The sequence below is a fragment of the Phoca vitulina genome, unplaced genomic scaffold, assembly GCF_004348235.1.
Source record: "Phoca vitulina isolate PV1807 unplaced genomic scaffold, GSC_HSeal_1.0 scaffold72, whole genome shotgun sequence".
Classification (NCBI taxonomy): Eukaryota; Metazoa; Chordata; class Mammalia; order Carnivora; family Phocidae; genus Phoca; species Phoca vitulina.
Genome location: NW_022589775.1, coordinates 7,605,922 through 7,620,465, shown reverse-complemented (window position 1 = coordinate 7,620,465; position 14,544 = coordinate 7,605,922). Strand labels below are relative to the sequence as shown.

At 37.4% G+C, this 14,544-nt stretch overlaps 1 protein-coding gene across 1 annotated transcript in view; it reads left to right on the top strand.

Moving 5' to 3' along the window:
• Window positions 1–14,300, top strand: part of PAXBP1 (PAX3 and PAX7 binding protein 1) — a 32,845-nt gene extending 18,545 nt beyond the window's left edge. Inside the window, exons 11-18 of the mRNA XM_032393276.1 lie at window positions 1,216–1,415; window positions 2,434–2,578; window positions 3,263–3,384; window positions 4,588–4,664; window positions 5,044–5,110; window positions 9,219–9,365; window positions 11,129–11,283; window positions 13,120–14,300. Coding sequence (XP_032249167.1) covers window positions 1,216–1,415; window positions 2,434–2,578; window positions 3,263–3,384; window positions 4,588–4,664; window positions 5,044–5,110; window positions 9,219–9,365; window positions 11,129–11,283; window positions 13,120–13,237 — 1,031 coding nt within the window. The 3' untranslated portion in view covers window positions 13,238–14,300. The remainder of the gene's footprint in view (window positions 1–1,215; window positions 1,416–2,433; window positions 2,579–3,262; window positions 3,385–4,587; window positions 4,665–5,043; window positions 5,111–9,218; window positions 9,366–11,128; window positions 11,284–13,119) is intronic.
• The last annotated feature ends 244 nt before the right edge of the window (window positions 14,301–14,544 follow it).

Sequence of the window (14,544 nt, the reverse complement as noted above, 5' to 3'; positions counted from 1 at the left end):
TAGCACAGTGATCACCCATGTACTTGTCACCCAAATTCAACAGGTCTTACCATCATTTAACCAAGTTTGCCTTAATTTTTTGAGGGATGTGTGAGTGTGTGTGTGTGTGTGTTGTTGAACCATTTGAAAGTAACCTGTAGACACCATGACACTTTAAACACTTGAGCATGTTTAACTAAAAGTTCTTAATATTGTGTCTGTTTAATAGCAGTTCCCCCAGAATAAAACTCTTGGGACTGTTTTTGTGGATTATTCTGTATTTTCCAAACTAGGATCCACACGAGATTTCCTGCCCCGCTTTTGGTTGTTACGTTTTTTCCCCCTAGAATTAATGAATGTCCATGAGTACCTTACACATATACACACCCCCATTGTTTGTTTAAGACATTAAGTTTTTGAAGAGACCAGGCCACTTACCTTGCAGAACTTCCTACATTCTAAATTTGTCTGTTTCCTCATAGTATTAATTTGTTTTTCCATTCACTGTTATTTCTGTGTAAGCTGGCATTTAGGTCTGAAGACTTGATTAGATTGAGGTTAAGCTTTTGTTTTGGCAAGAATACTTCATATAAGATGCTGCTGCTTATTGCATTAATGTCAGATGGCGAATGTTAGATTGTCCCACTGTTAGTGGTGTTAAGATTGATCTTGACAAGTAAGTTGTCATAACTAGGTTTCTCCGTTATAAAGATTCCCAAGTCATCAGCGGCATCAAAGAACCTTCCACTTAAAGATCCTAGCCTCCATTGCCCATACTTGTCTATGTCCGTTCTTGCTGTCACCGACAGACTTTGAAAAAAGTGATATGATTGTTCACTGATCATGATGCACATCTGATATTTATACAGTGATTTGTGGACTGAAGAGCAATTGCTTCATGCAATTACTCATGGTTAATATCCATAGTGACTGAAATTTGAACTGACTTGTTGGGGGACAGGTGGGATTTAACTAAACTCTGGGCACCAGAAATGGTACATATTGCAGCCGTGCAAATGAATACTGCCTGCACTCTGGTTTGCATAATAGACATTTGAAACCTAAACTTACTCTGTTTATGCTTTCTGTTAAGTAGTAATTAATAATGATTTCTCTGTAATGAGCCTATCTGACTGATACTGAAGCTACACTGAAAATACTGAATTGTTTTTTTTCTACTACATACTAAATTATGGTTCTCTGTGGGATTTTTTTTGTTTTTATTGTTGTGTTTAGATCGCATTTCAAAGGAGTCCAGCAAGGTTTTTGAAGATGTCCTTGAAAGTTTCTATTCAATCGACTGTATTAAATCCCAGTTTGAGGCATGGCGTTCAAAATACTATCTGTCCTACAAGGATGCTTACATCGGCCTTTGTTTGCCAAAGCTGTTCAACCCCCTTATACGGCTGCAGCTTCTCACTTGGACTCCTCTTGAGGTGAGTGGCTTGTGTCACTAGTACAAAGCAATATAACATGGTACCTGGGTAATTTTAATCTCAAAGCTCGGGGGGAGGTAAGGCACAGGGCTCCAATACAAATTGTATGATGTCATGATCTTTTACCCTCCCTTCCTTCTCAAGAGAATCATTGGTTACTTTCAAGTTACAGGCAATGCTTTTCTCAGTCAACTAAAATTACGTGTAGTGACACTGGGATATGAACATGGATGAATAATCAGACCTTGGTCCTTTGATCCTAGAAAAACTTAGAACCTCCTGGGACAGCTCAGTGAGGTGGATGTGAAATGAGGACCTGAACTGAGTCGGGGGTAATGGAAATTGGGAGAATAAGACAAATTGATAAATATAAGAGGTGCAATCAGGGACCTGATGGCCTGGTATATAAGGGTCCTATATACGTTCAGTAGTCATGTTTAAGAGAGGGTTTGGGGGGTTACCTGCATGTGGATGGAGCCATGGGCACGAGTGAGATGGGCTGGGTTGGATGTGTAAACCGTAAGGAGAGGGCTGAGGTCGGAGCCCTTGAAACGACTGAACAAAACTGAACCTTTTGGCCCCCAGCTCTCAGTTGGTCTTTGCCAGACCTTGTGGAGTTTCACCCTGTGCATGTGTGTCTTAGTACACAGCAGAGCTCAGCGGGACTTGTGTGCATTTTGGAGTTCTTTTTCTGGGTCACTCCCTCCTCCGCCCCACGGCTTCCAGCTTTCTCAGCCTCCCTGAGCTCCAGTGCTTGTCTCCACACCTGAGCGAGACTGCTCTGCCTGCCATCTCCCACCAGGGGCTCGCCTCCGTTGATTCTCTCCCTTTCGGGGGCCATAGTCCTCTCCTGCCTGTGTCCAGTGTCTGAAAATGGATGTTTCATATATTTTGTCTAGTCTTTAGTTGTTTACGGCTGAAGGTTAAATCCTGCTCCTGTTCCTGTTACTCTTACCATGGCTAGAGGCAGAAATAGCAAGCATTTGAAATGTTTCGCTTACAATATTCTTTTTTCTAGGCAAAATGTCGTGACTTTGAGAATATGCTGTGGTTTGAATCTTTGCTCTTTTATGGTTGTGAAGAGCGAGAGCAAGAGAAAGATGATGTAGATGTTGCACTATTGCCTACCATTGTGGAAAAGGTGATTCTTCCTAAACTAACAGGTAGAGATTTCTGAATTTGAACATTTAAACACGTGGGTTTTCCAAATCTATTTTTACGAGTTTTTAACCAGAGCGTATTTCCTCATAGAAGTTATATTACAAATGATAAAGTAACCACCGGGTCCAGAGATGGCTAAAGGGTGGACATCTCTTAACCTAGGACTTGAAGACCACCCTGGGGTGGGCCTGGAGTTGGGGGCAGTAATTGATCCATAGGTGAATTTTAGAGACTCTTAAACACGACCTGAAGCAAAACGGAACACATAGTTTTGGCAGGGGGATATGCATTTTCCTGGGGAGCAATTTCATTACTTCTGTTAATTTCTCAAAAAAGATTAGGAATCATTGGTATGGGAACCTATTTAAAATATTAAAAATAAGTTTCAAGTTTAGTTAGGAAATCTTGATGCTGGGACATCTCCTAGGATACAGAAGTCCTCCCTTCCTTGCCAATCTTTATTATCACCCGGCAGCAGAAAATAGAATGAATCTGTGCCCTCCCCACATTTACCTAATCCTCAACGTTCCCACAGTTAAGAGGACAAAGAAGAGTGGAGCTTATACTCTAGAAAGAGAAAAAGTAAGTCAGGATTGGCATTTATAAGTTGAGGACTGCTTGACAGCAGATTTAAGTCAGCTGCAATTTACTTCTATATCTCAACACATTCTACTTTTCTCTTATAGTAATAGCTGAAAATATGTGGGACCCTTTTTCTACAACACAGACTTCAAGAATGGTTGGAATTACACTAAAATTGATAAATGGATATCCTTCAGTAGTGAATGCAGAAAACAAAAATACACAGGTAATTTAATTATTTATTATATGTGAACATTTTTTTTCCTCCCCTCTCCTTTCAAAAATGAGCAAGAGTTGGGGCACCTGGGTGGCTCATTCGGTTAAGCGGCTACCTTCCGCTCAAGTCATGATCTCAGGGTCCTGGGATTGAGCCCTGCGTCCACCTCCCTGCTTGGTGGGGAGTCTGCTTCTCCCTCTCCCCCTGCCCCTCTCCACTGCTCATGCGCACGTGCACTCTCTTTTTCTCTCTCTCAAATAAATAAAATCTTAAAAAAAAATTAAAAAATGAGCAAGAGTTGAGGGAATGAGTGGTTATGTTCTAAGGCTTGCCGGAAAATCCCATTCCCTCAGGCCATCTGGTCCTTTGTAGGCTGAAATATACAAGATTTGAGATAATCGTTTTTAATTTTCAACTCTCTCTGGCAAGGTGATGTCATTACTCCAGGTAGCTTCTCATTCTTCTCACCTCCCCACTTCCCACTAATTAAACATTCCTTTAAGAACTGTTTTTTGGTTTTTGTTTTTTGGGTGTTTTTTGGAAAAAGAAAAATGTAAAACTACTAGAATGGGTAACCATTGATGATTTAAATGCTAAAACATTTGAACAGCATGTAAAACAACTAGTTTTCAAACTTCAGATTGTTGCCATCCCTCTGGGCCTTCTTAGGTAAGCAATTTAGACAGAGAAAAGGTGCTCTTTTTTTTTTTTAAGATTTTATTTATTTGAGAGAAAGAGACAGAGAGGGCATAGTGGGGGATGTAGAGAGAGACGGAGAAGCAGGCTCCCTGCTGAGCAGGGAGCCCGATGCTGGACTCGATCCCAGGACCCTGAGATCATGACCTGAGCTGAAGGCATAAGCTTCACCGTCTGAGCCACTCAGGTCCCCCAGCAAAGGTGCTCTCCACTATCATTTTCACTGATCTCATTTTGAGAAGAACCAGATTATGTGTCTGATTTTAAATCTTAGTGGTACATAGCCTGAAGGGTTTACAGATTCTAAGTGGCTTCATTGCCTGGTAGTTGAGGGCTGAACTAAGAGTAGTGAGTATTAAAGACCTTAATGCCTTCAGTGAGGAAGGTAAAAAATAGAAGACTGTTGACTTGAAATTGAATACTCAGTGATTTAGAATATGGCTTGTTTTTATTTCTTAAAATTTAATTTTTATCATAACTCTTATTAAAATGTGTCCTCTGTTTTTAATTCTTTAGGTGTACCTAAAAGCACTCTTATTAAGAATGAGGAGAACTTTAGATGATGATGTTTTCATGCCCTTATATCCCAAAAAGTAAGTAACTCTTCAGAATGTTAAAGATGATAATATTCTCCATTATCTTCCAGAGAAGGCTTCTTAAGTTCTAGAAAAACTAAAGGTAGCCTGAAAAACAAACTTTACCTTTTTAAACATGTAACCCAAAGAGACTAGCTCAGTGGGGAAATTGTTCCCTTAAGCAAAATAAAGCAAATAATGCTTTTTGTTCTCCCTTTGTATCTCACCGTAAATTTCCATTTTCTTTTAAAACCTAACTTCTGGAATATAATTATTTGAAAATTTGAAAAATTACTTAATTCTTTTGTTAAGCTATTTTACTTGTAGAACTCTTTTCCAGAAATCAGATGGCACTTAACATATAAAATATTTGCTCATTTTTCTCTTTTTTTCTTAGTGTCTTGGAAAATAAAAATTCTGGGCCTTATTTGTTTTTTCAACGACAGTTTTGGTCTTCAGTTAAGGTATGTGTCTCTAGGCTATCTAAAAGACTTCAGATTTTCTTTGAACCATATATTTCGGAAGGTATTTTGCAATTTGATTAAGTAAATCTGTAGGCTTAGATTGATATCTGTATACAAACTCCATTTTACAAACTAATTTTATTCCAAAAGTTTATTCAGGTGTGATGTTTCCACACGAGAAAATGTATTGAGTTCCAAAGCAAGGTCTAAGCTAGCCAGCGAAATGCCTTGCTAAGCCACAGTTCTTTATTCAGCGAGTAGAGTACCAGTTACTTTTCTCAATTGGGGAATATAGCACTGAATATGATAGAAGTGGAGCCTTCGTGGAGTTGATAATCCAGCATAGTTGACAGCAAACCAGTATTATTATCTCAGGTGTGATGAATCCTGAAAGGAGAAATTCAAGGTAGTATGGGCGCATATGACAAGGGCACAGAGCCCTTGACTGGTGAGTCACAGAAGATCCCCAACTGCCCCGGGGAAGTGCTATTTAGATCATTAGACCAGAAGAATAGGAGCTGGCACTGAGCTGAGGATGAGCAGCATATTCTAGAAAAACTGAGAAAAGTCCAAAATGGCTGGAGTTAGGAGATGAGCTAGCTTCCCAGATGACATAGGAGCTGTAATTTACGTATAGACCTGTGTTCACTACCCACATCAAGATGCATAGCACTTCTACCATCTCCCATTTTCCCCATATCCCTTTGTAGTCAAGCCCACCCCTGCACCATGGCCACCCCTTTTCCTTGTCCTGTGGTTTTCTTTGTAAGGGTGCCTAATGAATGGAATTATTTACAGTCTGGCTTCATTTACGTAACATAGTGCATTTGAGATTTATCAGTGTTGTCATGTGTTACTGGTAGTTAATTTCTTTTATTGCTAAGTAGTATTCCTTTTGTAAGGTGGATGATACCACAAGTTGCTATTTTTTTTTTAATCCATTCTCCAATTGAGGAATATTGGATTTTTTCCAGTTTGGAGTGATTATGAATTAAAGCTGCTGTAAGCATTTGCATACAGGCCTTTTCTGGGTATGTAAGTTTACATTTCAATTGGGTAAATACCTATGAAAAGCTGGTTTTCAGATCAACAACATATTAATGTTATCCAGTTATCCCTCATTTTCACCACATACCATACTCGGTATTGTCAGTTTTGGAGTGGTTTTTTTTGGTTTTTTTTTTAAGTCATTCTACTAGCTGTGTAGAGGTGTCCTATTACAGTCTTAATTTGTATTTCTGTAATGACTGATGATGTTGAGCATGTTTTCCTGTTTATTTGCTATTTGTATATGTTCTCTGGTGAAGTACCTGTTCAAATCTTTTGCATTTTTTTAAGATTTTATTTATTTGAGAGATAGAGCAGGGGGAGGGGCAGAGAGAGAGGAAGAAACAGACTCCCTGCTGAGCAGGGAGCCTGATGCAGGGACTCGAAGCTGGATCCTAGGACCCTATTATCATGACCTTAGCTGAAGGCAGATGCTTAATCAACTGAGCCACCCAGGCACCCAAATCTTTTGTGTTTTTAAAAATTGTCTTACTGAGCTTTGAGTTCTGTATTCTGGATACAAATTCTTTATCAGGTGTATGATTTGTAGAGAGTTTTACTTTTCTACTGTGTGGTTTGTCTTCATTCCCTTAACAGTCTTTCAAAGTGCAGAAGTTCTTCATTTTGATGATGTCCAGCTTATCACATTTTCCTGTCATGGATTGTGCTTTGGGTGTCATAGCTAAGAAATCTTTACGTAACACAAGACCACAAAGTTTTTCTTCTATCCTTTCATCTAGATAGATCATAGTTTCAGGTTTTACATATAAGTCCATGATCCATTTTGAGTTAATTTTTATATAAGGTGTGGGGCCTGGATTGAACTTCATTTGTTCCAGAACTGTTTATTGAAAAGGATATCTTTTTTTTTAATTTTTAAAATTTTTATTTTAATTCCAGTATAGTTGACGTACATTATATTAGTTTCATGTGTACGGTATAGTAGTTCAACCATTCTTTGCATTACCCTGTGCTCATCATGATATATGTACTCCTTAATCCCCATCACCTGTTTCACTCATCACCGCCCCCCCCAGCCTCCCCTCTGGGGACCATCAGTTCTCTATAGTTGAGTCTGTTTCTTCTTTTGTCTTTTTTTTCTTTGCTTATTTGTTTTCTTGAATTCCACATATAGGTGAAATCATACGGTATTTGTCTTTCTCTAACTGCCTTAATTTCACTTAGCATTATACTCTCTAGCTCCATCCATGTTGCAAATGGCAAGATTTCATCCTTAATGATGGCTGAATAATATTCTGGGGTGGGTGGGTGGGTGGGTGGGTGTGTGTGTGTGTGTGTGTGTACATAACCACATCTTCTTTATCTACTCATCAATCGATGGACAGTTGGGCTGCTTCTGTAATTTGGCTATTATAAATAATGCTAAGGCTGTCTTTATTGAATTGCTTGTATACCTTTGTTGAAAATTAATACTGGTCATGGAAGGGACATGCACAAATTGCCATTTTTAAGATTACTCTGGCTGTTGTGTGGATAATGGATCAAAGCAGGTAAGGATAGTAATAATGAAAATTTATTATGGATGTACTGTGTGCTAAGCACTGTGCCACACTGTTGTTTATCTTGTTGAATTGTCACAGTAGCCTATAACTAGACACTGTTCTCACTCTACTCCTGGGACAGTTAGGCACAGAATAACCAGCCCAGAGTCATTCCTTTGTTCAGTGTAGAAATGGGAGTCTTATTGAGGCCAGTTCTGACTGATGAGCAGCTCTTCTCAGGTGGGGTCCGTGAAATAATCAATACCTAATGCCCTAGGTCCTCCATTGAGCATAATGAATTCTCTTTTCCCTGCGTCTAGAATGGTACTTGCTCTGTACCATCTTTGGGAAAATTAAGGAGTCACTCAAATCATTTTCTATAGGTTTTATTTCTCTCATAGAACCCTGCTTGAGAAAGACTACTCCAGAGCTAGTGCTCATAATCACTTGAGGAACTGTGAGGTCTAGAAAGAGATGATGGCAGCTTGGATTAGGGGAGGTGGCAACAGGAACTGAGAGAAATGGACACAATGGATGGAGGTGGGGTCAAACAACCGGAGGGAGAGGTGAAGAACGACATCGAAGTTTCCAGCCTAATCAGTTGGTTGGATAATGTTAGCATTTACTGAGCTGAGAAATACTGAGAAACTTGGGAATTTTTATGCTGGGATGGGCTGGGAACTCCCATTTTATAATAATGTGACTGCATAATAATGGCTTCTATTTTGCGTGTACTGAGCTTGAGTAGCTTGAGCTATTGAAGTGACATAGCTCAGTTCAGGTTCATGAGATCTGGTAAACATGCAGTGTTGTAGTCAAAAAGAGAATTTCCATCTTTTCCTGGATGGTTGTAGAACTCACTTAGCATGATTTTGAATGAAGGACATTTATCGAAGGATCAGCACTTGCCTGGTAGTACTTTCTATTATGATGGAAGATGTTCTGTTTTTGTACTGGCCTATAAAGTAGCCACTAGCCCCGTGTGGCTATTTATGTCTTAATTAGTTAATTTTAATTAATTAAAGCTTAAAAATTCAAATTCTCAGTCATTTGAGGCAACATTTGGACCCTGTTAATTAGTACTTTGGCAAAACATGGTCCACTGTATTTCATAAGGTGTTTTACTCTGTAAGTATTTTCTTTGACTTAATTTAGTTGTTTAACAATGCCTTGGAATAGTCTTTCTTTTTATAAAAAAGCCAGACTTCTAGAAACAGAGATCTGATGCGCGGTTGCCAGAAGTGGGGAGTCCAGGGTGGGGGGACTAGGTGAAAGGGGTCAAAAGTACACACTTCCAGTTACAAGATAAAATAATTCTGTGTGTAATGTACAACATGGTGACTGTAGGTAATAATAACGTGTTGTATATTTAAAGTTGCTAAGAGAGTGGATCTTAAAGTTCTCATCACAAGGGAAAGAATTTAGTTAGGTGAGGGATACTAACTGTGGTGATCACTTCACAATACATAGATCAAATCGTTATGTTGTACACCTTATACAATGTTATGTGTTAATTGTATCTCAATCTGAGGGAAAATAATTTTCTTTTGTCTTTCTAGCTACTAGGGAATTTTCTTCAGTGGTATGGCATTTTCTCAAATAAAACCCTTCAGGAGTTGTCAATAGATGGTTTATTAAATAGATACATTCTCATGGCTTTTCAGAACTCAGAATATGGAGATGACAGCATCAAAAAAGCCCAAAATGTGAGTTAAATGACACATATTGTAGTTTTTAAAGATGTAAATTAAAATGGATTAGGTTTTCTTTATTTGAAGAGAGATTTTAGAATTTTATGAAAACCCCTTTGATTATTGACCTTGGTGTAATGTTGACAGTCAGTTTGCCTCCCAGGTAGTTCTGAACCCCCTCAGCACTTTTTACATAAACATGTATCCTGTAACATTTTGTATCTATCCTTCTATCCATCTATTATATCATTATTTGGTAGGTATTAGTAAAAGTTTTAATATCAGAATAATACATTTTTAACAGTTGGATGAAATGCTATTTTGAGTGTTATTACAACAATAGTCTCTCATTTAAGAAATAATTTTTATTTTGTTTTCTACTTTATGGGAGTTAGAGATTCATCTTTTTTATATTATTTTTTTAAAAGATTTTATTCTTAAGTAATCTCTATATCCAACGTGGGGCTCGAGCTTCCCACCCTTAAATCAAGAGTCATGCTCAACCAAGTGAGCCAGCCAGAGACTCCCAATTTCTCTTTTTTAAAAATATTTTTTGAAATAATTATAAAATTAAAGAAAATTTGCAAGTACAATACAAAGTTTTTTCCCTCAACCATGTCAGAGTAAGTCTCTAACATGATACTCCCCTGCCCCAAATATTTTCATGTCTGTTTCCTATAAACATGGATGTTCTTATACATAATTACAATGTAACCATCAACATATCTATTAGTGTCACCTAAGCTTTGAGACCCTTCAGGTTTTGTCATTTATGTCAATAATATCACATCCTTGGTGAAAGAAGTTCCCAGATCATTCTTGGCATTTAATTATCATGTCTTCCTTAGTCTCCTTTAATCTGGAAGAGTTCTTGTCTTTCCCTGACCGTTACGAAACCTTGACACTTTTGAAGATGATGGGCTAGATATTTTGCAGAATGTCCCTCAATTTGGGTTTGTTGGATATTTTCATGGTTGGATTCAGATTCTGTATCTTTGGCAGGAACTGTCCCAGATTTTATTTGAGTCCCTTCAAGTTGACCTCTGTGACCTTGTAACATGTCATCTCATTTTGGGGGAGCACTTTCTTGCTTTCTGGCACATGATGTTCCGGGCTTATCTTCTGCTTGCTTGGAATCAGCCATTTTTCTAAGCATCCCTGGGTTCTTTCATGGGGAGCCTTCTCTGCCTGCTTGACTGAATCCTGCTAGTACACTGCCCTCTTCCATATGGAATCAGCCTCACCTTGCTTGGATTTTGTACTGACACCATGCCCTGTTCACCTTGCCTAGGCTCTTGCCCTAAGCTGCACCCCTGGTGCAGTGTTCTCTTGACCCCACTCTGGGCCAGCATGGATACTTGCTCACTGAATTGTTCAGGATAGGGAGAGGCCACAGTGTGGTATTTATGCTGCACATGCTTTTATATGAAAAGCTGCTGATAAAAGGAAATTCAGTTCATTTAGGGCTTCCTGGAAGACAGGAAAATGAAGCATTTGGTTATCAATTTTATGTCCCTAATTTACTTAAATATTGAAGGTTATTTATCTTTTGTTTTGAGTACCTATCTGTTGAAGTTAAAAATACAGATATATTCAGGTATATTTGTATAGTTAATGTGGAAAGTCAGGTTTAAAAGAATATCCCTTCAAAGCGATTGGCTATATATAGTTCAATAGCAGGTCTTCTAGTTACATACATTATCCCCCTTGTCTAGGCTCAACTTTTAGATACTTTATTTTGTTTTAACTATTTTGTGTTACATCTTTCTTCTTCATAGGTAATCAGTTGTTTCCCAAAGCAGTGGTTCATGAACCTGAAAGGAGAAAGAACTATTTCTCAGTTAGAAAACTTCTGTCGATACCTTGTACACTTAGCAGATACAATCTATAGAAACAGTATCGGATGTTCCGATGTGGAAAAAAGAAATGCGAGGTAATTTTTTGTAATTGTTCAATGAAATGGTGATCTAGAGTCTTTAGTTTTTGTCACATTTAGTATTATTAAAATGTCTTAGAGTCATGTTTATATTTTACTTGAAATTGTGCATTGATTTGGTATTGGTAAACCCACCAAAAAGACACATTATTTTTTATTTTGGCAGTATTACCTAATCTTTTTTTCAATGTGTTATTTATGAAGTATTAAGAAGGACTTCTGGTGAGCACTAGCTCTAAGGTGAATGAATGAATCATGGTTTTCTCCGTCTCCTCCCTTGAAGAATTGGGGGAGATTTCAGGCTCTTAGAATGTCATGGATCTTAATCTCTGGAGGATCATTATATAGATGTAATCCCTCAAAAAGCTGGTCACTGAAACTTAAGTATATTAAAGGTTATATGCCAGTTTTGGGACATTTGTGCTCTGTGTGGAGTTTTCCTATATCCATATCATACACTAAAGGTCATCACTCATGATTTTTGGGGAGCAGCTTGTACATAATTTTTACCAGGGGTTGCAAGGAAGGAATGAATAAGTGAACCATTATCCCTTTTTTTTTTAAAGTTTCATTTCATATATTGTTGCTAATGTCAGAGTTTCCGTTTTCAGAATATACACCATCAGTCATACCCCACTAACAAAACGATTTTCTTTTTCCTCATTTCCCTTCCATGAAAAAACCTTATTTTCTTGAGAAAATTTGCTGTCTCTTACAGTAAAGTTAAAAACCAAGTAGATACAAAGATTTTAGTGGTAAAATTCTTTGGCAGGTGATTTTGATTTATATTTTAATTTCGTCTTTAGTGTGGGTCACTTTGTTGTTGGTTGTTATTTCTTGGCACTAATATTTCTTCTCGGTGTTTCTTGCTAGATAAGTCCTATTCACTTTTTAAACTTTGATTTATATATACTTGACTGTTTTTGTTGGGCAGTTAAATATCAACAAATGGTATTTACTTTTCTACAGAAAAGAACTTCAGCGCCTGTTATAAGCATTTGCTGTGTGCAGAGCCCATAAAATAGGAAATAGGTTCCATGTGGGTTACAAAGTTTTACAAATAAAGTCCTTCCCTAAAAGGTGCTTGCTACAATTTTGCAGAGAAGAGACAGCTAATTATGTCACACTGTGTGCTGTTTCTCACACATGGTTCAAACTAACTGTTAAAACAGTCATTCTTAAAATGGTGCCTGGATCAGCAGCATCAGCATCACCTGGGAACTTTGTTAGAAATGCAGATTCTCAGGCCCCATCCCAGACCTACTGAATTTGAATTCTGGGGGTGGGACCTGGTGATCTGTGTTTCAGCAGCCCTCTAGGTTATTTTGATGTATGCTGAAATTTGAGGACTACCCTGAATGGCAGCTAGCTGGGGTGATAGAGGAAGCCAGCTTATGCTTTCTTAGTGAATTTAGGAAAAGTGGAGATTATGCTGGATTTTGTGTTCCAGGTATGTTCTGAAAGACCTGGGACTCTGGTTTGGGAGGGAATGGGAGGCAGAGCTCTGAAGTAGTTTGGCAATAGATATCCTTTCTTTCCTTTCTAGATATCAGTGAAAATCATTGATCTGAATGAACTTTTGCGGTGTTTTTGTTTTTGAAAGTGGATACTTGGTCTCCGGGCTAGTCATTTAAACATATACAAGTTTTGTTTTACATGGACAAATTTATTTTATTTTTTTACTTGCTATAGCTTGCTTATTTCTGTCTTCTTTAAAAATGTATGCTTGAAAAAATTGATTGCAAACCTCAAAGTGGTCATAAAGTCAATAACAAATTTTCCTTTGAAAGCTTTTGTATTAATAAGATATTGCAACATTTTTTTCTTTTTTAGGGAAAACATAAAACAGATAGTAAAACTCCTTGCAAGTGTTCGCGCTCTGGATCATGCTATGTCAGTTGCAAGTGACCACAATGTGAAAGAGTTTAAGTCTTTGATTGAAGGAAAATAGATCTGTGAGACTAAAAAGCCTGTTTGCTTTAATACCATTCCCAGTGTATAAATTTTGTATATATGTAAAGTTTCTTAAACTGTAAAATATTGATTCTTGTTTTAATACAAAGAACATTATTAATATTCAATACTGTGTCCTTAAATGCAATTTCTTTGGAATGAAAGGAATTCACATTATTTCTAGGAAGCCTATTAATGTTTTCCTTACTGCCTGTCATACTTTGTTTACAGAACTATTTTATATGGTCATTCAAATTAACCCTCTCAGTTAATTGTCCTCTGTAAACGATGTGTGCAGTGTAAATTGTGTAATTATGCATATATATATTTATACCACCATGGAGTTACTTTCACACTGGAAATTTGTGGTGTTTTTCTACAGAGTAAGCCTTTTAACAGCAGAAAATTATTCAGTAGCAAATTGTCTTAGGGAAATTACTACACAGTTGCAACAAAAGGGCTGGCAAGTGACTAAGTGTCCATCACCTTTTGGTTAGCAGTTGCTATCACCGTAGCTTTGCTGCCTTAAAATTGAGAGTTGAGTGTGGACTTAGTCATTGGGTGAATGGAAACTTTCTTCCTTGAATCAGCATTACAGTCAAATGTGGGTTTAATATGAACTCTAAATAATATATGCAACATAGATTTTTGAGAAGAACATAGAAGTTTAACTTTTGGAAAAAATAGCCCCACAAACCTCAATGCATGGTTTTGGGCTGACTGTCCTGTCTCATTCATGATTTTACCCCCTGACCAGCTTACAAAAATACATGCATTTGAATTTTAGTAGTCTGTCATTTTATTTAAAATCCCACATATGTGAGTTATATATGCAATAAAGAATACGCCTTGCTGATTAGCTACACCCAGGCAATTTAATATCCTTGGTCTTCTATAATGTTTATACCATGTTGTAAATATTTAGAGAACTTGTTTTAAAGTTTATGCTTTCTGATTCTGTGATTTTCAAAAGAGGAACTTTTTGGAAATTAAGGACTATTGTTTGATAATTATATATGTAATTAAGCTTTAGCCAAGCATTAAATTAATTTTTAAATAGATCCTTTGTTGTATTTTGCTGGTGACTGATTTTAGAGCATTTCATGACTCTAACATAGTGTGAGACTATCAGTGTGCGTACCCTTGGTCAGGTCAAATAATATTTATAACAGTGTCATGCACTCTAAGTGCATTGTCAGTTTTATCTTTGTTGTAGGAACATTACTTATCCCTACATATTCATTCTGTTACACAATAGTAGCCTACTAAATAGAATTAAAATGAGAACTTCAACAGAATAAAACA